Raw genomic sequence first — 25,265 nt, 5'->3', positions numbered from 1 at the left:
CCCAAACTCACGCCTCTCCTGGGCCCTGGTCACTTCCATCTACAAACTCTTGCCGCTCCTTCGTCCCTCCTGCTGTGCCTGCCCACACTGCAATCAGCGACCTGGCTTCACAGCCGTCGCCCTCCTGCAGCAGCACGTGCTGCTCCCTGCAGTGGTATGCCGCCGCATGCTGCTCCCTCCAATGGCCCCGGCCTGCTGATGGTCTTGCAGGCCAGGACCGTGCCGATTTCCAAGCCGGGTCGCTGATAATAGGTAATCATCACTGACTTTTTTCTATTTTGCCTTGATGTCACCATAGTCATTGATGCCCTATTACCTATTGTGGGCTGCCCCGACCTGTGTGAGGTCAGGGCTATAAATAGAGTTGGAGTGCCGGGCCCTGGAACATCGTGGTGGAGGTGCGGCGAATGAGGGCATGGAGCCCTGAAGAGCCAAGGGCCCATTGCAGCACGGACCTGCCCACACTGCGATATGTGTGCGCACTAGGTCTGTGCAGCAGAGCAGGTCTCCAGTCGTCCTAGTTAATCCTTGCCATTGGATAAAGACCTAGCTCTGTCAAGCCCGAATGGTGGCTGGTGTGCAATGGTCACCACATGTTAAAAAAATCCACGCACAGGCATCTTCCACCCCTTCAACTGGAGTTCATGACTGGAACATCGGGTCCTTCATTGAACATCTGTGAACTCTCGTGGAAGCAAGTTATCCTCGTTCGAGGGAGCTGTAATACACCCCGTCAAAGAACTGTAAAAAATGAATTTATGTTTATGATCTTCGACATCTGTTTCAGCTGTGCCAACGTGGGCTATCTTGTTTTGGAATCTTTTAACCATGTTTTAAAACATACTGGAGGTTAAATTGGGCCACATATTTCGGGTGCTACGAAGCCACCCAATGATCCAGAATGGTATCCAAGATGCGTGCACACACTTCTGACGGGAAGTGCACAGTGTACCATCTTGGTGCAGGAGGAATTGTTCATGAGAGTATTGCAAGTTGGAGAGAAGGGAGATAATCACCTGAATGAGTATGCAATGCTGACTGCAGACCACAATTGCTATTTTGGAAGGCTGCACTGGATCTGACACCACGTGCAGAACCTCGCCCAGCACAATACGACCCTAACTGGCACGATGGCCCTCTCACGAGCGGTATTTTAAAAAATAATTCAGGACTTCCAGGTAAGTTGCCTTGCATGCTCCCAATCTGAACCCTGAAATATTCCCCTTTGTCTGTTCCCCCCCTCAATTGACTCCAAATATAAAAGCCAACATTTAATGCAAATCTAAAACCAAATTTATCAAATCAATAATCTCACACTTTACACAAACTAATTACCATAAATACCTGTCTTCCATGTTCCTTTCCCTATCTTGGTGCTCCTGTGAGGTGCTTCCCCAGAGGCTGGAGCTTGGCAGGAGGAAGGCTGCTGAGTTTCAATTGAGGTGACTGCAGATGGTCTTGGAGGGCGACTTCGAGGAGCTCAAGGCAACAGCAAGGGCACTGATGGAGTGGCAGGTGCGGAAGCAGGTAGGCTGTCCTCCGGAGAGAGGACAGCAGATTACTTTTCCATGGAGCCAATGCCACTCTCCTGGGGCAGCAACTCAGTATTCCTAGTGCTCTGTTGGAAAATAGAGTGCTGGACTGCTGTGACGCTCTCGAAGCCCCTTTCAACAGTGGCACCAGAGCCAAGATGGCAGCTATCTAGGCTTTCATGGCAACATTTAGTGCTGTGATGGAAGATGTCAGATTCATCATGAGATTTTCACAGTGGGTTCCACTGTGGTGCTAATTAAGGTGATCAACCTTTCCATGTTGGAAAAGATGGGCTCTAAGCTCTGCACAAAGTTGGAAGTGCACGCATGCCTCCATGCTACGTGACATTGAGTGCAAGCTCTCTAGCAGGCTTCTCAGTGCACCGCATTTCTTGGTGTATGCCTATTAATCTTCCTCGGTAGCCCGGCGCATCAAAGTCCATATCTCAGTCCTCTGCAGCAGATCTAGTATTTGACCTCACCCTCTGGCGAGCTGGCACCTGTGGCATCCTGTTCCGCTGCCCTGGCTCTTGTGCACTTATACCAGGTGACTCATTACAAGCAGATCTCTCCTCGATTTCCAATGGTTGAGGGACGTCCACATCCTAACAAGCTGAAATGAAATAGGGACAAGCATTAGGTTGTGGTGCGGGGAGAGCAGAGAGGAAGAATTGTATGTGTTGAGAGCATCTGCAGCTTGTCATGCAGTGTGTGTGAGGTGAGGAAGAAGTGAGAAGAGAGGAGGATTAGGTATGAAGAAATCCTGCTTGGTGTGTCCTCCATGTTGCCAATGGCCACGGCCTCCGCTCTGCCCCATCTCAGTATCGCTAGCATCATCTCCTCAATGGGGGGAAAGGGTGCATAGTTACATTGCTCCTCCACTGGTGGCAATCTGCTGCCTAGTGCTATGTGCCACCATCTCCTGCAAGAAAGAGAGAAGTGTATTAATGAGACATGTTTGGGTAATGTGGCTGCCATCATTGAATAACTGCAGTATGTGTGTGTGAGATGTGAGTGTGAAGTTTATAATAGTGCTGAGTGTGTGAGAGTGAGGTGAAGGATATCCATTTAACTGTGTTATACTGATTGTTGCAGATTGTAGGTTCATAGAATCATAGAAATTTACAGCACGGAAGGAGGCCATTTCGGCCCATCTTGTCCATGCCAGCCTACAAAGAGCTATCCAGCCTAATTCCACTTTCCAGCTCTTAGTCCGTAGCCCTGTAGGTTACGACACTTCCAAGTACTTTTAAAACTGTGGTAAGGGTTTCTGCCTCTACCACCCTTTCAGACAGTGAGTTCCAGACCCTCACCTTGGTCTGGGTGAAGAAATTTCCCCTCAAATCCCCTCTAAACTTCCTACCAATTACTTTAAATCTATGTCCCCTGGTTGTTGACGCCTCTGATAAGGGAAATAGGTCCTTCCTATTCCCTCTATCTAGGTCATAATTTTATATACCTCAATAAGGTCTTCGCTCAGCCTCCTCTGTTCCAAAGAAAACAAACCCAGCCTGTCCAATCTTTCCTCATAGCTAAAATTATCCAGTCTAGGCAACATCCTAGTAAATCTCCTCTGTACCCTCTCTAATGTAATCACATCTTTCCTGTAATGTGGTGACTAGAATTGCACACAGTACTCCAGCTGTGGCCTAACTAGTGTTTTATACAGTTCAAGCATAACTTCCCTGCTCTTGTATTCTCTGCCTCAACTAATAAAGGCAACTATTCCGTATGCTTTCTTAACCACCTTACTTACCTGGCCCGCTACCTTCAGGCATCTGTGGACATGCACTCCAAGGTCCCTTTGTTCCTCTACACTTCTCAGTGTCCTATCACTTAATGTGTATTCCCTTGCATTGTTAGCCCTCCCCGAGGTTGGTGGGGGATGGGGTGGTGTGAATTCAGCAGTTAAGGAGGCTATGTTATTAAATGCCATTTGAAGACTGTTCTTACCTTGACAATTCTTGTCAGGTCTTTAAAATTCTTCCAGCATTGCATCCATGTCCGAAAAGCCATGCTCCTTGTAATCAACTTGTCTGCAACTTCCTCCCACTGCCTACTATCAGATGCCTGGAAGGCTTCCTTGCCCTCAGGAGATACAGAATGTCCCTCCACCTGTCTACCTTCTACACTAAGGTCTCCAAGTGCAGCATCTGAGAACTTTAGTGTCCACTCTCTGCCAGTTTCAGCCATTTCACCTCAGAGACAATTTCTACATGGTTTGCAGCTCCCCTTTAAGGAGGTACCGGCTGCCTTTAAGTAACATCTTGGAACTCCGATATCAGGCATCCTCCTCTTGTATGCAGACAATGAACAGCACAGATAGCTCTCATAATAATCACCATGCTGCCTGCATAACAATTAATAGGCAAGGGTTAATCTCGGACCATGATCCCGTGCCTGTTCTCCCTACATCGAGACAAAAGATGGTTAATATAGTAATGTAAATTCCACCCTCCCCTCCCCCTCTAGTCATGGGGACTCCTCATGGAGGCATCTGGCAGGCCTTCCTTTTGGGCAGTGAGATAGAGATGCACAGACAGTCAAGCCCTTGAAATAGAAAGCTGCCAGAGCCCTCCAAAACCTTGCACTATCAAGTCCAGCACGAGAATAGATTCAACTGAGAACAGTAGGATGAGCACAGTCCTATCTTTTCTCATATTCAATACTTCAAAAGGGGAAACTGTATGCAAATAATTAAGCTTAAGAAAGACAAATGGAAGACATAATTCCTTCAGATTAAGCCCTCTTCCACAGTTATTCCTTGAATATCCCTGTCTTCAGAAAACTGGAAGGCAACAACTCCATAAACATAGGAAATAGTCCTACAGGAACTTGTATTAACAATTTCAACAAAACGAGGAATACTACCTAGTTATATGTAACTTACCCTTGTAATTAAACCCAGACTCTATGTCCTCCTCTTCTGGTTTGAATTCTGCTTCTGGTTCTTTGAACAAAGAAAATAGAATTCTGATTAGCCAAAATTAACTTTCTTCCCTATAGAACCATAATTTTCTTTGGATAATCAATGCATGCCAGGTGAGTATTAAATGCACAGGATGTTATTGACAACAATAAAAGACAATTAAACTTTCACAAGTGATTCACAAAAATAGAAAAGCAAATTATTATTTAAATGGAGAAAAATTGCAAGGTGCTGCAGTACAGAGGGACCTGGGGGTCCTTGTCCATGAAACACAAAATGTAAGTATGCAAGTACAGCAAGTAATCAGGAAGGCAAATGGAATGCTGGCCTTTATTGCAAGGGGGATAGAGTATAAAAGCAGAGAAGTCCTGCTACAACTGTACAGGGCATTGGTGAGGCCACACCTGGAGTACTGCGTAGAGTTTTGGTCTCCGTATTTAAGGAAGGATATACTTGCATTGGAGGCTGTTCAGAGAAGGTTCACGAGGTTGATTCCGGAGATGATGAGTTGACTTATAGGTTCAGTAGGTTGGGCATATACTCATTGGAGTTCAGAAGAATGAGAGGTGATCTTATCGAAACATATAAGATAATGAGGGGGCTCGACAAGGTGGATGCAGAGAGGATATTTCCACTCATAGGGGAAACTAAAAGTAGGGGATAGTCTCAGAATAAGGGGCCGCCCATTTAAAACTGAGATGAGAAGGAATTTCTTCTCAGAGGATTGTAAGTCTATGGAATTCTCTGCCCCAGAGAACTGTGGAGGCTGGGTCATTGAATATATTTAAGGCGGAGATAGACAGATTTTTGAGCGATAGGGGAATAAAGGGCTATGGGGAGAGTGCAGGGAAGTGGAGCTGAGTCCATGATCAGATCAGCCATAGTCTTATTAAATGGCGGAGCAGACTCGAGGGGCCGGGGGCCTACTCTTGCTCCTATTTCTTATGTTCTTACGTTCAACAAGTTAACTCATGAGGAACATCTCAATTTTAAACTCCAAAAACTATAATGATTTTAACAACAAAGAACGAAGACTCATAACTAGTGCGCTGCAAAGCAAAAGAAAAGTGGGTAACATGACATTAAGTCTCAAACTTGAGATATTCTTGGAAACTGCTCCTGGCTGTGGAAAAGTTAGTTGCCATTCTGATGCATGGCCCTTAATAAAGTATGCAGTTGCTATCTGATACATAACTATGTAAACTGCAAAGGACTTAATTTGATAAGAATATACTGGAGTCTCCAAAATGGATTCCTATCATGCTGTGTTAAATTACACCCAATTAGGGCTGTAATACTAAACTAAATTACATTATATTGTGCACCCAGCGCAGAAAGCAAATGTATGTTGAGAGAAAATTGGTAGAATAGTTATGGGAGAAATGCGGCATGAGGACAGATTGCGACATCCAAGGCATATGGGTAAAGGATAAATAGTACAAGTTTTGTGTGTATACAAATGACTATGACATTTTATACAGAATCCATGAAAGAATATGTCTTACTAAATAGTATTGAAGCAATTGTTTGACAGCTAAATCATTTTGGGCGGGGTGAGGAGACAGATGGGTAGGTCTGAAGGTGTGGAAATATAAATACAAGGATTTTGTGAAGCTGAATTGGAGTATTACTACTATTACTAAAAATTGTAGCTCAGATGAACCAATAGCCTCAGCATGGTTCATATGAAAGTGTTGCAAGTTTAGAAAAGCTGCCACAACAGATAGACCTGGTATGAGTCATTGGGCTGGATTCTTGGATTCTTGGGATTTTGCCTTTTCTAGGCGCAAATCGCGGAGGAATCAAAATTTTAGCGCTGGGTCAGCGTTAGCGCCAGAGCGCGCAACTTTTGCCAAATGAAAGTTCACGACGGGTGTTAGCGCTAACTCTGGCGTTGCATGACAGAATTTGTGTGCCAGAGTCGAAAGTTCCAGCCCTAAACAAAATCGGTCGTACTGCGCAAAGAAACATAGAAATCTACAGCGCAGAAGGAGGCCATTTCGGCCCATCGTGTCCGCTCCGGCCGACAAAGAGCCACACGGCCCTTGGTCTGCAGCCCTGAAGGTTACATATAAACCTACGAACAATGGTGGAAAGGTAAAGAGCATTCGGCCCAACCACTCCGCCTCACACAACTGCAACACCTCTCGCACCGCAACATTCTACACTCCACCCTAATCAGTGTCATGTGATCTCCTGGGAGAGGCAAAAAAAGATAAAAACCCAGGCCAATTGGTGAAACTAAATCTGGGAAAATTCCTCTCCGACCAATCTAGGCGATCGAAACTAGTCCAGGAGATCACCCTGGCCGTATTCGATTCCCTGCAGTACTTACCATCGTATCTGTGCCAGCCAACAGGAGGTTATCCAGTCTAATCCCATTTACCAGCTCTAGGTCCCTAACCCTGCAGGTTATGGCACTTCAAGTGCCCATCCAAGCACCTTTTAAATGTAGTGAGGGTTTCTGCATCCAACACCCTTCCAGGCAGTGAGTTTCAGACCCCCACAATTGCCTGGGTGAAGAAGCATCCCCTCAAAACCTTTCGTCAACCACCTAAAAATTGACCCTTCCACCATAGGAAATAGGCCCTTGCTATCCATTATATCCAGGCCCCTCAAAATTTTATACACCTCAATGAGGTCGCTTCTCAGCCTCCTCTGTTTCAATGAGAACAAACCCATCCTATCCAATCTGTCCTCATAGCTAAGATTCTCCATTTCAGGCTGCATTCTAGTAAATCTCCTCTGCACCCTCTCTAGTGCAATCATGTCCTTCCTATAATACGGCAACCAGAACTGCACGCAGTATTCCAGCTGTGGCCTAACCAGAGTATTATACAATTTAAGCATAACCTCCCTGCTCTTGTATTCTATGCCTCGGCCAATAAAGGCAAGCATTCCGTAGGCCTTCTTAACCACTTTATCCACCTGGCCTGCTACTTTCAGGGATCTGTGGACAAGCACTCCAAGGTCATCTAAACTTCTAAATGGCCTACTGTTTAATGTGGATACCCTTTCCTTATTAGCCCTTCCCAAGTGCATTACCTCACATTTTTCTGAATTAAATTTCATTTGTCACTATTCTGCCCACCTGATCAGTAGATTGATAGCCTCCTGCAGCCCATGACTTTCAACCATCATCAACCACACAGCCAATTTTACTATCATCTGCAAATTTCTTAATCATACTCCCTATATTCAAATCTAGATCATTGATGTATACCACAAAAAGCAAGGGACCCAGTACTGAGCCCTGCGGAACCCCACTGGAAACATCCTACCAGTCACAAAAACATCCATCAACCATTACCCTTTGCTTCCTACCTCTAAGCCAATTTTGGATCCAACTTGCCGCTTTGCCCTGAATCCCATGGGCTTTAACCTTCGTGATCAGTCTACCATGTGGGACCTTATCAAAAGCTTTGCTAAAGTTCGTATACACTACATCGTACGCACTACCCTCATCGACCCTCCTGGTTACCTCCTCGAAAAATTCAATCAGGCTAGTCAAACACGATCTTCCCTTAACAAATCCATGCTGACTGCCCCTAATTAATCTGTACCTTTCTAAATGTAGATTTATCCTGTCTTTCAGGATTTTTTCCAATAATTTTCCCACCACTGAGTTAGGCTGACAGGCCTGTAATTACTCAGCTTATCCCTTTCTCCCTTCTTAAACAAGGATACCACATTAGCAGTCCTCCGACACCATGCCCAAATCCAAAGAGGACTGGAAAATGATGGTCAAGGCCACTGCTATTTTCTCTTTTACTTCGCTCAACAGCTTGGGATGCATTTCATCCAAGCCTGCAGACTTATCTAGTTTCAAACCTGCTCAACGCCGAAATACCTCCTCTCTCACTGTATATATTTCATCCAGAATTTCACACTCCTCCTCAATAGCAGTATCTGCATTGCCCCTTTTATTTGTGAAAACAGACGCAAAGTATTCATTAAGAATCATACCAACATCTTCTGCCTCCACACCAAGATTACTCTCCTGGTCTTTCTTTAGTTATCCTCTTGCTCTTAATATATTTATAGAACATCTTTGGGCTTTCCTTAATTTTACTTGTCAAGAATTTTCATGCTCTCTCTTAGCATTCCTAATATCCTTTTTCATTTTACCTCTGAACTTTCTATATTCCTCTAAAGATTCTACAGTATTTAGCTGTCAGTATATGACGTAAGTTTCCCTTTTTTTCTTTATTCTCCCCTGTAAGTCCCTAGACATCTAGGGGGCTCTAGAATTGTTATTCCCACCCTTTTTCTTTAAGGCCACATGAGTCCTCTGAATATCCTCCTTGAATGCCTCCCACTGTTCTGATACTGATTTACCTACAAGTAGCTGTTTCCAGTCCACTGTGGCCAAATCGCTTCTCAACTTAGCAAAGTTAGTTTTTCCCCAATGTGGGACTTTTATTCCTGCTCTATCCTTGTCCTTATTCAGAACCACCTTGAATCTGACTGAATGATGATCACTGGCACCCAAGTGTTCTCCCACTAATAACCCTTCCACCTGCCCAGTTTCATTCCCCAAAACTAAATCCAAAACCGCCCCCTCTCATGTTGGGCTTGTTACATACGGACTAAAAAAGTTCTCTTGAATGCATTTTAAGAATTCCGCACCCTCTATACCCTTCACACGATATTTGTCCCAATCAATATTAGGATAGTTAAAATCCCCTACTATTACTGCCCTATGGTTTTTGGACTTCACAGAAATTTGCCTACATATTTGCTCTTCTATCTCCCTCCCACTGATTGGGGGTCTATTATACATGGCCAGCAGTGTGATCGCCCCTTTTTTATTTTTCCAATTCGACCCATATGGCCTCATTTGATGATCCCTCCTCACAGCTGTAATAGTTTATTTAATCAATACCGCCGCCCCCCCCTTTTTATCCCCCTCTCTGTCTTGTCTAAAAATCCTGTAACCAGGAATATTCAGCTGCCAAACCTGTCCCTCTTTCAGCCATGTCTCTGTAATGGCTATAATGACATACTCCCAAGTGTCTACCTGTGCTCTTAGCTCATCCGCCTTATTCGCTATACTCCTTGCATTAAAATATATACTATTTAGCACAGGAAGTCCTCCTTGATTACTACTTACTAATCCCCGTTTCCTCTGTCTTATAGATTCACTTTCGACATTCTTCCTATGTCATTTCAGCTTTACTTCCATCCCCATTGAATTTGTTCTCAGGTTCCCATCCCCCTGTCAGGCTAGTTTAAACTATCCCCAACAGCACTAGCAAAACTCCCCGTGAGGATATTGGTTGCACGCTAAATTTTTTTTCGCCCCATGCTTCTGGTCTGCTGTCCGATTGCAAACGCTAATGCAGGGCGCAGCCGCGCGCATGCACAGTACACCCGGAGCTGAAGCAGCCATTTTATTATTTGATTTTGATGATGGAGGAGGAGAATAGCAGGCAGGGTGAGAGAGATGATTTTCACAGGAGGCTAACAAAGCTCTTGTAGGGGCTGTGGAGAGGAGATGGCAGGGACTACGCAGTGGGGGTGGATCTAGACCCCTGCCATCGATTTTTAACAGAATCTGGAGGGAGATTGCTGAGGAGGTTACTGCCTCAGACACTGTGATAAGGACTGGAAAGCAGTGCCGGAAAAAGTTCAATGAGTACAATTTTTATTGATGCACTCCTTTATTACTTAAATTATAAATGTGACACACTATTTGTTCTCATGCTGTTACTGTGTCTGAGCACTCTGTGGGTTGCCTCCTAAAATGGATGACACATAGCTAGGCTTAGTGTGGCACCCTATTTGCCATGAATGATCTTTACACATTATTAAGATTGCTTTTTTGAGATCTCATAAGATGTTTCCGTACTTCGATGTCCTCCTGGTGAACCACGTGCATCTACCAAGGCCATTAAACAGAGCACTCTATTACATTCAGTCGTTCTGGTATAAGTGCTTTGGTGGCTATCTGTGTATGCCACGTGAGCAGATGGACCCTCTAGTAACCATTCCCATTTTAATCTTTGCAGGCAAAGAAGTCCCACAACCGCCACGAATAGGTGCAGACAGGCGATGGTCCGCCTCAGACCCTACCACTTACGGACCTGGACGAGCGAGTAGCAGGCCTCATCGGCATCTCAGGTCGGACAACTGCCAGTGGTAACACTGAGGCCCCCTTGCATACTGAGGGTAAGTCCTGCACACTGCCTAGGTTGGGTTGGGGCAATGTGATGCAGTGTCTGTGGACTAGGGTTGTGGGAATGTGATTCAGTATTTGTGGACTCGGGTTGGGGCAATGTGATGCAGTGTCTGTGGACTAGGGTTGGGGGAATGTGATTCAGTATCTGTGGACTCGGGTTGGGGCAATGTGATGCAGTGTCTGTGGACTAGGGTTGGGGCAATGTGATAAGTGTTTCTGGACTAGATATAATGGAGTAGCGGTGGTCCTTCAAATGAGCCTGTGCTATGTGATCTTCCTCATCTATGTCACCCTGCCCCCTCCCCTGCTGCTAACCACTCATCTGTTGCTTTCTACTTCCAGATAACCAGTCACAGGCACCGTATCCCTTGGATCAACCCTCCACATCAGGCATCATGTGGAGGAGGAGGAGGAAGAGGAGGAATTGACGGAGCAGCCGATTCCGGGGGTGGGGGGGGGGGGGGGGGGAGGAGATGTAGTTTACACCTCTTTTGCCACTGTCACTCATCTCGTCCGAGGATGATGTTACAGATCTCTGAGGCTCCTGGGTCAAGTGGCATGCAGCAATGCAGTTCTGGGGTCAAATCCCGTATGCCATCTCTCCGGAGGGTGACTCGGCAAAGTCGGTCTGCTAACAGACAGGCAGACGCGGAACTGGACATGGTTGGACTGTACAGGGAGAGCATCCAGCTCACCCGACAGCTCCTTGATGTTCTGGGTAGGATTCTCGCAACCATCGAGAATCTCACCGCGACGGTAACAGAGGTAGGGTCACAGATTGTCGGTGCGAGCCGCGAAACCTGCAAGGCCATCACTGCTCACAAGAGGTTGGTGGCCTCCACCAGTCCCAGAGAGTGTGGCGAGAAGCCTTTCCGAGTTTCCCAGAGTGACACCCAGACACACCCCCACACTACCTGTGACTGGCGATGCTGATGAGGCTCACCAGTCAGAAGCCGGGCCTTCCAGTTCACGAGCTCATCCAGTATCTCCAGAGGTGTTCCTGCAATCCCCATTGGCAAATCCTGTCTCCTCATGATGGCCAATGAACTCAGTGACCTGCTGAGGGGAGTATTGCAGGCTGCCTCCAGAGTGGTCCAGGCATCGGAAGCGCTGCTTGAGCACTCCAATTGTCTGTTCAACGATGTTGCGTGTGGCTGCATCACTCTCATTATAGCGCTGCTCGGCTTATGTCCGAGGGTTCCGGAGGGAGGTCATGGGCCAAGTGGCGAGGCCGTAACCTTTAACCCCGAGCATCCAGCTCTGGCTTTGTGGTTGAAGCTGGAACAGGCCTGAGACAGTGCTCTCACTCAAGATGAAAGCATCATGGATGTTCCCTGGATATTAGGTATTGATTGCGCTGAGGGTATCTCGCATCAACTGACATGATGCGCTGCTTGTTGTCACACACGAGCTGCACATTGATGGAGTGAAAACCTTTTCTATTCCTGTACTGCTCGGAATCCTCCACAGGTGTTCGCAAGGCTATGTGGATGCAATCAATGCAGCCCTGTACCTTTGGGAAGCCGGCAATCCTGAAGAAGCCCATAGCCCTCTCATGGATTGCTTGTGCGGTCATTGGGAAATTGATGAAGTCATTCCTCTGCGCATACAGTGTAGCCGTGACCTGGTAAACGCAGGCATGTATTGCACGTTGAGAGATGACGCACACATCTCCAGTTGTAGCCTGAAACGATCCCGAGGCATAGAAGGCAAGTGCAGCTGTTACCTTCACTTCAACAGACAAGACAGTCAGCATTCTGCTTCTGGGCTGCAAATCTGATCTCAGCATATCACAGATCTCAGCGATAACTTCTCTGCGGGAAAGCAGCCTTTTGACACAATCAGCCTCGCTCATTTCCAGGTACGAATGCCTGGCTCGATATTGACGACATGGGTAAGGTCTCCTGCCCATCAGCCTACGGGCTATGATGTTCCTGGTGTGGTGAGCTCTAATCAATTCTCTCCTATGCAGTGAATTGATGGCGAACCATTGCATAATCTGTGGTGTTGACAATGCAGCACCCATTCTGCAAATTTAAGTTTCAACCTGGCTATCTGGCTGCCTCTCCCTGTCCCTGGCCGAATGGCCTCAGTCTCCCTCGCAGCTCGAAGGCTGCTTGCTGTGTCTTCTGCCGCCGTCAGCCACTGCCGCCGCCCCTATCCCGTGGCCAAATGGCCTCAGCTTCCCTCGCAGCTCGAAGGCTGCTTGCTGTGTCTTCGGCCGCCGTCGGCCACTGCCGCTGCCCCTATCCCTTGGCCGAATGGCCTTAGTCCCCTTCGCAGCTCGAAGGCTGCTTGCTGTGTCTTCGGCTGCCGTCGAGCCACTGACGCCGTCCCTGTCTCCAACATGGAAGGAAGGCCTGCCTGGAGAACCACAGCTTGAAGGCTGCTTGCTGCTGTTGTTGTTGGGCTGTCGTCAAGTCACTGGCGCCGCCCCTGTCTCCTACATGGAAGGCCTACCTGAAGCACCGCAGCTCGAAGGCTGCTGCTGCTTCTCACAGGTAGGAATATTCACTATTTTGTCTTTGCTTTGTTTATAATTTTTTAGTCAGGATGGCTCTTTATTTGTATAAGACAGACACTGTTGAATGCTTGTAGAATTTAATTACTTCCCTTCCCCCCCTCCTCCCCTTGTTCCCTACGCCTGATTTGCAAGGTTTTTCTGAGCATACAAAAATCTACACTTGCCCCAGTCTAAGTTTGTTTGGAGTAAGTTTTCACTGCCTAAACTTTCAAAACAGGCGTAAGTGGCCTGACACGCCCCCTTTTGAAAAAAACATCTGTTCCAAAATGAAACTGTTCTAACTGACTAGAACTGGAGCAAACTAAATGCCGAGAATTGTAATTTCTAAGATACTCCATTCTAAACCAGTTGCTCCAAAAAAATAGGAGCAACTCAGGCCGAAACTTGACCCCATTGAGTCTAGTTTATGATTACCAGTCACTTTACTTGAATAATATGGGATAGTGTTATCCAACGCTCTCTATAAGCTGCGCGGCTGTGCAGTAGTGGCTTTTTCAATGTTAAGATGAATGGGCCACCATTCAAAATAGAATTAGGAGGAAGTCTGCCAGATTTCCTTTAAGAATTGCAAGTGTTGGCAATGCAGAAAATACCTTTTCAGATTATCTCTGGTAAAAAATATCTGGGATGCTGGGATGAGATCTGAAAAGTGCAAAGCTGCCTTCATAATGGGAATAATGACTTCCCTGGTGGAGAGAGTAGGATCCTGGCATCATAAAAGAGAGTTTGAGATGGTGCAATGCTGGAACACTGAATATTCTCTAGTTGAAGACTTTTGTATGTGTTGTGGTGGAAGTATATTTGTCTGAGATTTGCTTCCTTTCCTCCTGGACATTTTCCCAATGTTGCAAACATGGGGGCAAAATTCAACTTTGCAGGCTGCACAAAATGGATGGCTATGGATCAGCAGGCTGCTATACATTCTACCTGATTTTACTTTCTACTAACTTCAATTGTTAGATGCGGGAAGAATGTTCCTGATGTTGGAGAAGTCCAGAACCAGGGGACACAGTCTTATGATAAGGGGTAGGCCATTTAGGACTGAGATGAGGAGAAACCTCTTCACTCAGAGAGTTGTTAACCTGTGGAATTCCCTGCCGCAGAGAGTTGTTGATGCCAGTTCACTGGATGTATTCAAGAGGGAGTTAGATATGGCCCTTACAGCTAAAGGGATCAAGGGGAATGGAGAGAAAGCGGGAAAGGGGTACTGAGGTGAAGGATCAGCCATGATCTTATTGAACGGTGGTGCAGGCTCGAAGGGCCGAATGGCCTACTCCTGCACCTATTTTCTATGTTTCTGTGTATTACGGATGACAATTCACTAATGCCAATTTTCCGCCCCGCCAAAGTTGAATTTTACTTCCATTGTCTCAATATGAGAACTATCCACAGAGCTGATAAAATGCTTCTTGAAACCGTGCTTGGTTACAGCCTATTCAATTGTGAATCATACAAGCTGAGGCCAAGTGTCTATGGGAGAGGTGCAAATTTATAAAGCCTGGCAATGGCATGGCTCATGACCAAACAGAATTATCTCGTATTTAAGTGCACGAATGAAATTTCTATTCAAGATAAACTAGCTTAAATGACAATCCACAAAATCTGCAAGAATATGTAACAGAAAGTTTCAGGCTTCCAACTGTAGTGAATGATGGGGAGCAAAATGAAATCGTAAGTAACTTATAAGGTGGGCATCACATGACTTACTTTAATTAAAGGCATAAATTAAAAGATTTGCCTTGTTCGAAGGCTGAAATGGCACAGCTTTTCTCCTTTCATATCGCGTATGTTGATGTAGCAAATGTCAATGTGCCGAGATTGAGGATCGTAGAATGAATTGTAAATCACTGTTTACGTTGTGATTTGGAGCACTATTTTTTGCCAGTTAGCTGCACTAGTGTTCTGCAATAATTTGAAATCAGTGGTCCTCATTATACAGCCTTTGGGTCACCTGTGTTCTCTTGATCTATGGTCCTTGGAAAACTTGCAAATCAGATTATTCCTGGCCTACCTGGCCATTGAATTCAGCACCATTAGGCCATTGAATTCAGCACCACTCCCTGCCCCTTCTCTGGCTCTCCAGTAAAGTAAAGCTTTGGAATTACATTAGGAAACAGGGGACTATCCTTACATCCATGCAGCAAGCGAAAGAGTGGTTTTAAATCTATAGCGCTATTGACCCTGTATAGTTTTATTTACCCCTCCTTTCTCCTATTAGGAGATGCCATCACCCCAATTCGCAACATACCACGGTGGCTTGATTAAAACCAGGAGCCCACCATGGGAGGAATCACATTACTCTGTGGTGCAGCATATTGGAGATTGGTTCTCAAGTGAAATGCTGTTTCACACTGTTCCCCTTTCAAAAAGTCACTGATCAACACTGCTCATAAATACAATATTACACCAGGTGATGGTATGTTATAAGATCATTTATAAGTTATATTCTAGACCAGACATCGAGTTACATGAAAATACCAACTCTGTTACAATATTTTGTACCTTCAATATGCAGTCTTAATTATAACCACCTCAACGTTTTCACTATGGGCTACATTTTCCACCCACTGTCTAGGAGTGCGCAAAATAATCTAGACATATATCTCTAATTCTTCACATTTTTCATCATGTACCCATAACCTTCCATTTGTTAATCCACATTCTCTCTAATTTTACCTTGCTCTGCGCTTGGTTTGACCTCCAACTCTTCTATAGTCGTTCCATCCAAGTATAAAACAAAATAAGAATTAAACAAAATGTTAGACATGTGGGTAGTAGCAAAGGAGAATAATATGCTCGACAATTAAAATAAAATAAACATTAAATATACTAGGTAATGGGTGGAATATTTCTATAAACAATGAAAGACATGTTTATTTGGAGGTTTTGTACATTTATAAAAGATAAAAGCAGTTGTTCTTTTTGACATTTAACGTCAAGGTCCTTTTAAGTATTACAAGTAACTATTAAAGAAAACTGTTGAGACATCTTTGTAGCAAATACAATGGATATAAAGAACAGCTAATTGATATCTTCATAGCTCAAGCCATCTCCAAATATTCTTTTGCCATGCTCACTACTTAAGACAACTTCAATATTTTGACCTGTAACTCTTACGAACTGAACATTAACCTTAAGCAGGGGATGTAATCCACCTATATACCAACAATCCAGCCATTTCCCACTGGGTTTATATCAGAAAAAGTACAGGGTATGCCCACTACATATGCTTCTCCAATAGGCAAAAAAACACATTACTAGACCATATACTTTACGCGAGATTACAAATCAAATTTATTATAATAAAGAAATATATACAGAAGCAAGTAAAATCAACAGATAAAACAGCATTACAGCACTTAATGCAAGTCTTTCTTTTTATTTTTTTAACTTGCATGGATATTCAATAAATTGTTTTCTGAATCTAAAGTAATAAAGCATTTGGGGAATCTAGGTCTTTTTTCAGAGCCTCATTAAAACTGAGTGCTTTGTTTTTTTATGTTAGCACATCCCATTGCACTCAGCGAGTTCTGTCTAACTATAGTGATCTGGAAATACAGCACATCTGAATGAACACAAGAACCTAGGCCTGCTGTATGCATATAGCTGGTCCAGACAGCTACTCATACCTCAGAAAAAAAGATATTTTTCCTCACTGAGCACGTTTATTTGAAGAAGCCACAGATCAGTTCTCAATAGGCGGGTATTATAATTAATAATGTCATGTGGAGCACTCAAAGGGACCGTGGGTCAGATAAAGAGCTACAAATACAGTCCTAATTGTGTGTAGCCTTAATTCTCCAATTTGCATTCCCGAGCTGGGAGAGTGGGGTTGATGAATTTATAGTGGAAACATTTTATGAATTTTTTTTAATAACTTCCAGTCAGGTGTATCCCCACTTCCATCATAACTACCCTTATATATTACAATCAACACTAGTAAATCTTGTTGCATTCCTCATGGTAAGTCAGTTATGCTGTAACAAAGGACGGTACTGTGGAGTGGAAGTGAGGGTGGGGATCTCCATTGAAAGAGACAATGAATTTTTCTTATCCATTGCAAGTAAATAAGTAAATAAATAAGGTACTTTAACAGAAAAAAAATTCCACATATAACATGAGGAACAGCTCTTTAGCATCTGTTTAGTGTCTGGATTTTAATAGCGGAGGCTAAGAAATATGCAAAATGTTAGCGACTTCTTCACCAGATATCTCTGCAACAGTACTTAGTGCTATTAAATGTTGCTTAAATAAATATATTTAAATTCAGAACATCCCTCCAAACTTATAATGGTGCAGTCCCTTTAAAATTTCAGGTCAAGGAGATCAGCAACAATGACTGGGAATAAGTCTGTATGACTACTGATGATAGTAAAGCCTTGATGGCAGATAACAAGCCAATCATTTCTTGCCTCTGCAGCTTAAGTAAAAACAAACTAAAGCTAGAGCTCACTTAGTAACACTTTGTTAAAGTAACTTCAAAGGGAAGGATTGCAGTTAAGCAAAAGCAAAGGGCATTCAAAGCAATATCTAAAGCCTTTTCAGAGCAATCTGGAGCTGCTGAAAATTGTTTAATATATACAGACTCGATGTATAATTCCAGCCATCTTAAAGCATTATCATCACCAACATGCAAAGCTCGTAGGCCAACAGTTAGTTACATCGGATATACGGCAAGAAACAGGCCATTCGGCCCAACCAGTCCATGCTGGCGTTAATGTTCCACTCGAGCATCCTCCCGTCTTTCCTCATCTAAATCTATCAGCAAACCTGCTATTCCCTTCTCCCTCATATACTTGTCTAGCCTCCCCTTAAATGCATCTATACTATTCGCTTCAACCACTCCCTGTGGTAGCGAGTTCCACATTCTCACCACTCTTAGAAGTTTCTTCTGAATTCCCTGTTGGATTTCTTGGTGATTATCTTATATTGATGGCCTCTAGTTATGCTCGTCCCCATAAGTGGAAACATTCTCCCTGTATCCACTCTATGAACACTTTTCATAATTTTAAAGACCTCTATTAGGTCACCCCTCAGCCTTCTGTTTTCAAGAGAAAAGAGACCCAGCCTGTTCATCCTTTCCTGGTATGTATACCCTCGCATTTCTGGTATCATCTTTGTAAATCTTCTTTGCACCCTTTCCAGTGCCTCGATATTTATTTCATAATATGGCGACCAGAACTGTACGCAGTACTCTAAAAGTGTGGTCTAACCAAGATTCGATACAGGTTTAGCATAACTTCCCTACTTTTCAATTCTATGGGCCCAAGTTTCCACATGATTTGCGCCTGATTTTTAGGAGCAACTGGTGGAGAACGGACTATCTTAGAAATCGCAATTCTCCACATTTTTTTTTTCTGCAGTTCTAGTCAGTTAGAACAGTTCCACTTTGGAACAGAATTTTTTCTTCAAAAGGGGGCGTGTCCGGCCACTGACGCCTGATTTCAAAGTTTCCACAGTGAAAACGTACTCCAAACTAACTTAGAATGGAGCAAGTGAAGATTTTTGTAGAACTGAAAAAACCTTGTCTACATATTAAAAAATCAGGCGCAGGTTACAAATTAGGCGTCCAGAACGAGGTGGGAGGTGGGGGGGGGGGGGGGGGGGGGGGAGGGGAAGTCATTAAGTTCTATAATAAATCCTTATTTATACTTCTACAAATATTATACAAATAAATCCAACCTGAATAAACATTTATAAGCAAAGAAAAGATTAAATAAACCATCTTCCTACCTGTGTGAAAGTGCTTCAGCCAGGGAGAATGCTGCAGGCGTTCATTCCCGCGGGGGGGGGGGGGGGGGGGGGGGGGGGAGAAAGCCGTTTGTTCCCGACGGCAGGCGGGGAGGGGGAGGGAAACGGCTGCCTCAACTTTCTGAGGCTTCTTGCAGCCTTCTCAGTGCTGATGGCAATGTGCTTTTATTAAAAAATGTTCAAAAATTAAACAGCTACAACGAACTACAAAAATGGCCGAGTGCCAATGTTTCCTTCACACTCCACGTGCGCGAACGCTCCAACGCGCACGCGCAGCGTTGCCGGCAGGAAAAAAACTAATTTAAATGGTACCCGCCCCCTCCCACTTACAAAATCGGCGCGAGTGTAGGCTCCGCCCCCCTGGGCGCCGCGCCAAACAAACAAGGAGCTGCAGGACGCTCCAGAATCGCGCGTTTTTTTTTCCGCCGCCGTTTTAGGCGCGAAAAATGAGCGCCCAGCTCGGAGGGGCGCCCGTTTTTTATCGTGTGGAAACTTGGGCCCTCTATCTCTAGAAATAAACCCTAGTGCTTGGTTGGCCTTTTTTTATGTCCTTGCTAACCTTTGTAGCAACTTTTAGCAATTTGTGTATTTGTACTCCGAGATCCCTTTGTTCCTCTGCCCCACCTAGACTCGTAACCACCAAGTAATATGTGATCTCCCTAATCTTCCTACCAAAATGTAATACAGGTGGAGTGTCTGAAATCCGGAAACCTCGGGACTGAGGCCATTCTGGATCTCGGGTATTTCCGGATCTCGGAATGTCTTTCTGACGTCCCAAATCCGGAATCACCCGGCCCGAGGTGCGGGTATTTCCGGATCCCGGAACGCCTTTCCGACATCCCGAATCTGGTAACGCCCGGGTCGATGTAGTTAGGTGGGGGTGGGGGTGGGGAGAGAGATGGGGTCGGGTGGCCATGGTAAGGAGGGGGGGTTGGGCGGCCGAGGCCCGGGGAGGTAGGGTGACCAGAGGTCGGGCGGCCGAGGTAAAGGGAGGTGGGGGTAGGTAGTTGAGAAACGCCCAATTATGACGTGGCCAGTTGAATCCTGCTTGACAGTCTGTGGGGGGTGGAAATTATATAGTGATTTATCGGAGCATCTGCTGTCTACTCTTCATGTCGGCAAGTTGATAAGGAAAAATCAAAGGGATCAGGAAAGGTTGACTATACTGGGTAACTCAAAGTGAGCATTTCTATTGGTGGTAGAACAAGTCAGAGTGAATTGGCAACATGATTTTGTCAAAGTCTATTCACCAATTTTGCTACTGTATCTAAATGACAAAGTTGTGGAAAGCTCTGTTGCAGAGGACTGGTAACCACGAGAGAGTAGTACGGTGCAATGTACATGACACAAGGCACATAACAGCATACAGTTTAGCATTCTCCAGCTAAATGAGTGGTGAACGAGCCCAAATTGGAGTGCAATGTTCTGCAACTGAATAACAGAGTGAGAGAGCAGATGAACGCAAAGTGGAGACATTTGCTCTGTAGGTAGAGCCAGCACGTTTGGTGATTCCAACAACTTGCATTAATATAGCGTCTTTAACATAGTAAAATGACCCAAGGTGCTTCAAGGGAATGTTATCAAACAAAATTTTACACCAAGCCACATAAGGAGATATTAGGACAGGAAAGGGGTTAAGTTATAAGGAGCGTCTTAAAAGAAAAGAGAGAGGCTGAGAGGCAGAGAACACAGTCTTTGTGATAATAAAATCAGAAAATGCTGGAAATACTCAGCAGGTCAGGCAGCACCTGTGGAGAGAGAAACAAAGTTAATGTTTCAGGTTGATGACCTTTTATCAGAATGGGAAAATAGTAGATATAACAGGTTTTAAGCAAGTGCAGAGGCAGGGAATGGGAAGAACAAAAAGGAAGGTCTCTGATAGGGTGGAAGGCAGGTAAGATCGAATGACAAAAGGCAAAAGGTAATAGGACAAGAAAAGAAACAAAAGATGGATCTCGAAGAGATGTAAATGGGAGTAGCAGAATCAGCACCTGCTGACTGTAAAAATGGGGGTAGAGGTTATAATCTGAAATTGTTGAACTCAATGTTGAGTCCGGAAGGCTGTAAAGTGCCTAATCGAAAGATGAGGTGCTCGTGGGTTTCCTTGTCCCCTGAGCCCTTTTGATGGCTTTCGGAAGGGGTGGTCCCAAAAGTCCATGCCTTCAGCCCCCAATACACAATCCGGCTTCATTCCGCCCTGCAACCTCCTCAAAATTCACGGAAACTGGTACACCACTGGTATGCTGGCGTTTCCATTACAAGCGAGGGGTCCAAGGAGTTGCAAGGGAAATTTTGATATAAGGACAGAATGGAAGACTTTAACATGGAGAGTTCCTTGTGTCTTCCCCCCTTTTCCAGTTAACTTCTTACCCCAGTTCACCCAAAGACCACACTGCTTCGACTGCCCGTGGAAACCAACCGCCAGCTAAGAATACCCCCGGGGTCCTCTTGGTGGAATATTCAGTCCGCCATTCCATCGCACCTCTTCAACTGACTCCTGCATACTGCTTAGAACGTAGAGCACAGAAACGGGCCATTTGGCCCAACTGGTCCGTGCCGGTGTTTATGCTCCACACGAGCCTCCTCCCAACCCTCTCTCCTTTTCCGTCTCTCTCCTCCCCAGCGGCCAAAACAGCACGAGACCAGATCAGAGCAGCAGATAAAAGCTGCTGCTGAACCAGTGCGAGACCAGATCGGAGCGGCAGATAAAAGCAGCGGCTGAACCAGTGCGAGACCAGATCGGAGCGGCAGATAAAAGCAGCAGGTGAACCAGTGCGAGACCAGATTGGAGCGGCAGATAAAAGCAGCAGGTGAACCAGTGCGAGACCAGATCGGAGCGGCAGATAAAAGCAGCAGCTGAACCAGTGCGAGACCAGATCGGAGCGGCAGATAAAAGCAGCTGCTGAACCAGTGCGAGACCAGATCAGAGCGGCAGATAAAAGCAGCGGCTGAACCAGTGCGAGACCAGATCGGAGCGGCAGATAAAAGCAGCTGCTGAACCAGTGCGAGACCAGATCGGAGCGGCAGATAAAAGCAGCTGCTGAACCAGTGCGAGACCAGATCGGAGCGGCAGATAAAAGCAGCGGCTGAACCAGTGCGAGACCAGATCGGAGCGGCAGATAAAAGCAGCGGCTGAACCAGTGCGAGACCAGATCGGAGCGGCAGATAAAAGCAGCAGGTGAACCAGTGCGAGACCAGATCGGAGCGGCAGATAAAAGCAGCAGGTGAACCAGTGCGAGACCAGATCAGAGCGGCAGATAAAAGCAGCGGCTGAACCAGTGCGAGACCAGATCAGAGCGGCAGATAAAAGCAGCAGGTGAACCAGTGCGAGACCAGATCAGAGCGGCAGATAAAAGCAGCAGCTGAACCAGTGCGAGACCAGATCGGAGCGGCAGATAAAAGCAGCTGCTGAACCAGTGCGAGACCAGATCGGAGCGGCAGATAAAAGCAGCAGGTGAACCAGTGCGAGACCAGATCAGAGCGGCAGATAAAAGCAGCGGCTGAACCAGTGCGAGACCAGATCAGAGCGGCAGATAAAAGCAGCAGGTGAACCAGTGCGAGACCAGATCAGAGCGGCAGATAAAAGCAGCGGCTGAACCAGTGCGAGACCAGATCGGAGCGGCAGATAAAAGCAGCAGGTGAACCAGTGCGAGACCAGATCAGAGCGGCAGATTAGAGAAGATCGGAGCGGCAGATAAAAGCAACAAGCTGCGAGCAGCATCAACCGATGTGGGAGGGTAAGAAGTAAAAAGAATCAAAGTGTGACATCACAAAAAAGCAAGCAAGTGATTGATTGGTCAGTATTTCTCTCTTTTTCGTGGGCATTGGTTTAAATTAGGAGCCGGGATTAAAAACTAAACGTTTGAAACTTGAAAACTTTACTAATTAATTAAATCATCATCATCATAGACAGTCCCTCGGAATCGAGGAAGACTAGCTTCCACTCCCTAAGTGAGTTCTTTGATGGCTGAACAGTCCGATATGAGAGCCACAGACCCTGTTACAGGTGGGACAGACATTCGTCGAGGGAAGGGGTCGGTGGGGCTGGTTTGCCGCGCACTCCTTCCGCTGCCTGCGCTTGGCCTCTTCACACTCTTTGCGTTGAGACTCGAAGAGCTCAACACCCTCCCGGATGCACTTTCTCCACCTTGGGCGGTTTTCGGCCAGGGTCTCCCAGGTGTCAGTGGTGATGTCTCACTTTACCAGGGAGGCTTTGAGGGTGTCCTTATAACGTTTCCGCTGTCCTCCTTTGGCTCGTTTACCACGAGGGAGCTCTGCATAAAGCATTTGCTTAGGGAGTCTCGTGTCTGGCATGTGTACTATGTGGCCTGCCCAGCGAAGCTGATCGAGTGTGGTCAGTGCTTCTATACTGGGGATCCCCTGGTCCATAGGAGGGGTGATGTGTTCCTGCTGCAGCATGTGGGAGCTGGTGGACACCATTGAGGTCCACGGTAACCACATCTGCAGTAAGTGTTGGCTGCTCGAGGAACTTCGGCTCCATGTTGATGAGCTGAAATCCGAGCTTCAAACACTGCGACACATCAGGGAGAGGGAGAGTTACCTGGACGCTGTGTTCCAGCAGAGAGTCACATCCCTTAAGTTAAATAATTCAAATTTGGTTTGTGGTTAGGGACAGGAGGGTGTGACTATGAGTGAGGCAGGTATGGGGACCCAGGATGTAGTAATGGAGGAGCGTCAGCCCTTGCAATTGTCTACCTGGTACAAGGTTCTTACTCCCTGTATGGACGAGAGCAAGGACTGCAGGGAGGATGAGCAAACTGACCACAGCACCATGGTACTGGGGGCCATTCAAGTTGGGGGAGTAAAAAGAAAAGTTGTAGCGGTAGGGGACAGTATCATTAGGGGGATAGATACTGTTCTCTGCAGCCGAGAGCGTGAGTCCCAAAGGCTGTGTTGCCTACCCCAGTGCCAGGGTTAAGGACATCTCCTCTGGGCTGGAGAGGAACTTGGAGTGGGAGGGAAAAAATCCAATTGTTGTGGTCCACGTGGATACCAACGACATAGGTAGGACAAAGAACGAGGTTCTGCTGAGGGAGTATGAGCAGCAGAGGGCTAAATTAAAAAGCAGAGCCACAAAGGTAATAAGCTCTGGATTACCACCTGAGCCACAAGCAAATTTGCATTGGGTAAATAGGATCAGAGAGATGAATGCGTGGCTCAAAGATGGGTGTGGGAGAAATGGGTTTCAATTCATGGAGCACTGGCACCAGTACTGAGATAAAAGTGAGCTGTTCCATTGGTGGGAGCTGACCAGGTTGGGGCCAGTGTCCTGGCGAAGTGAATAACTAGGGCTGTAGTGGCAGAGATAGTGGATGCATTGGCTGTAATTTACCAAAATTCCCTGGATTCTGGGGAGGTTCCAGCAGATTGGAAAACTGCAAGTGTAATGCCCCTATTTAAAAAAGGAGGCAGACAAATAGCAGGAAACTATAGACCAGTTAGGCTAACATCTGTGGTTGAGAAGATGTTGGAGCCCATTATTAAAGAAATAGTAGCAGGGCATTTGGAAAAGCAAAATTCGGTCAGGCAGAATCAACATGGATTTATGAAGGGGAAGTCATGTTTGACAAATTTGCTAGAATTCTTTGAGGATGTAACGAACAGGGTGGATAAAGGGGAACCAGTGGACGTGGTGTATTTGGACTTCCAGAAGGCATTTGACAAGATGCCACATAAAAGGTTACTACACAAGATAAAAGTTCACGGGGTTGGGGGTAATATATTAGCATGGATAGAGGATTGGCTAACGAACAGAAAACTGAGAATGGAGATAAATGGTTCATTCTCGGGTTGGCAACCAGTAACCAGTGGGGTGCCGAAGGGATCAGTGCTCGGACCCCAACTATTTACAATCTATATTAACGACTTGGAGGAAGGGACCGAGTGTAACACAGCCAAGTTTGCCGATGTTACAAAGATGGGAGAAAAGCAATGTGTGAGGAGAACACAAACAATCTGCAAAAGGACATAAACAGGCTAAGTGAGTGGGCAATAATTTGGCAGATGGAGTATAATGTCGGAAAGTGTGAGGTCATGCACTTCGGCAGAAAAAAAATCAAAGAGCAAGTTATTATTTAAATGCAGAAAGATTGCAAAGTGCTGCAGTACAGCGGGACCTGAGGGTACTTGTGCATGAAACACAAAAGGATGCAGGTACAGCAAGTGATCAGGAAGGCCAATGGAATCTTGGTCTTTATTGCAAAGGGGACGGAGTATAAAAGCAGGGAAGTCTTGCTACAGTTGTACAGGGTAGTGGTGAGGCCACACCTGGAATACTGCGTGCAGTTTTGGCTTCCATATTCACAAAAGGATATACTTGCTTTGGAG

The 25,265-nt window shown here is 45.6% G+C and overlaps 1 protein-coding gene across 9 annotated transcripts in view; it reads right to left on the bottom strand.

Annotated features, from left to right (window-relative positions):
- The window catches only part of odr4 (odr-4 GPCR localization factor homolog), a 139,071-nt gene that overhangs the window by 8,034 nt on the left and 105,772 nt on the right, over positions 1-25,265 (bottom strand). For all 9 annotated transcript variants that reach the window (XM_070887110.1, XM_070887114.1, XM_070887107.1 and 6 more), the window contains 2 exons: positions 15,843-15,875; positions 4,423-4,482 (listed from right to left, as the gene is read on the bottom strand). In XM_070887110.1, the coding sequence (XP_070743211.1) occupies positions 4,423-4,482; positions 15,843-15,875 (93 nt within the window). The remainder of the gene's footprint in view (positions 1-4,422; positions 4,483-15,842; positions 15,876-25,265) is intronic.

The sequence above is a fragment of the Pristiophorus japonicus genome, chromosome 8 (assembly GCF_044704955.1).
Source record: "Pristiophorus japonicus isolate sPriJap1 chromosome 8, sPriJap1.hap1, whole genome shotgun sequence".
NCBI lineage: Eukaryota > Metazoa > Chordata > Chondrichthyes > Pristiophoridae > Pristiophorus > Pristiophorus japonicus.
This window is presented reverse-complemented; position numbering and strand designations above follow the sequence as displayed.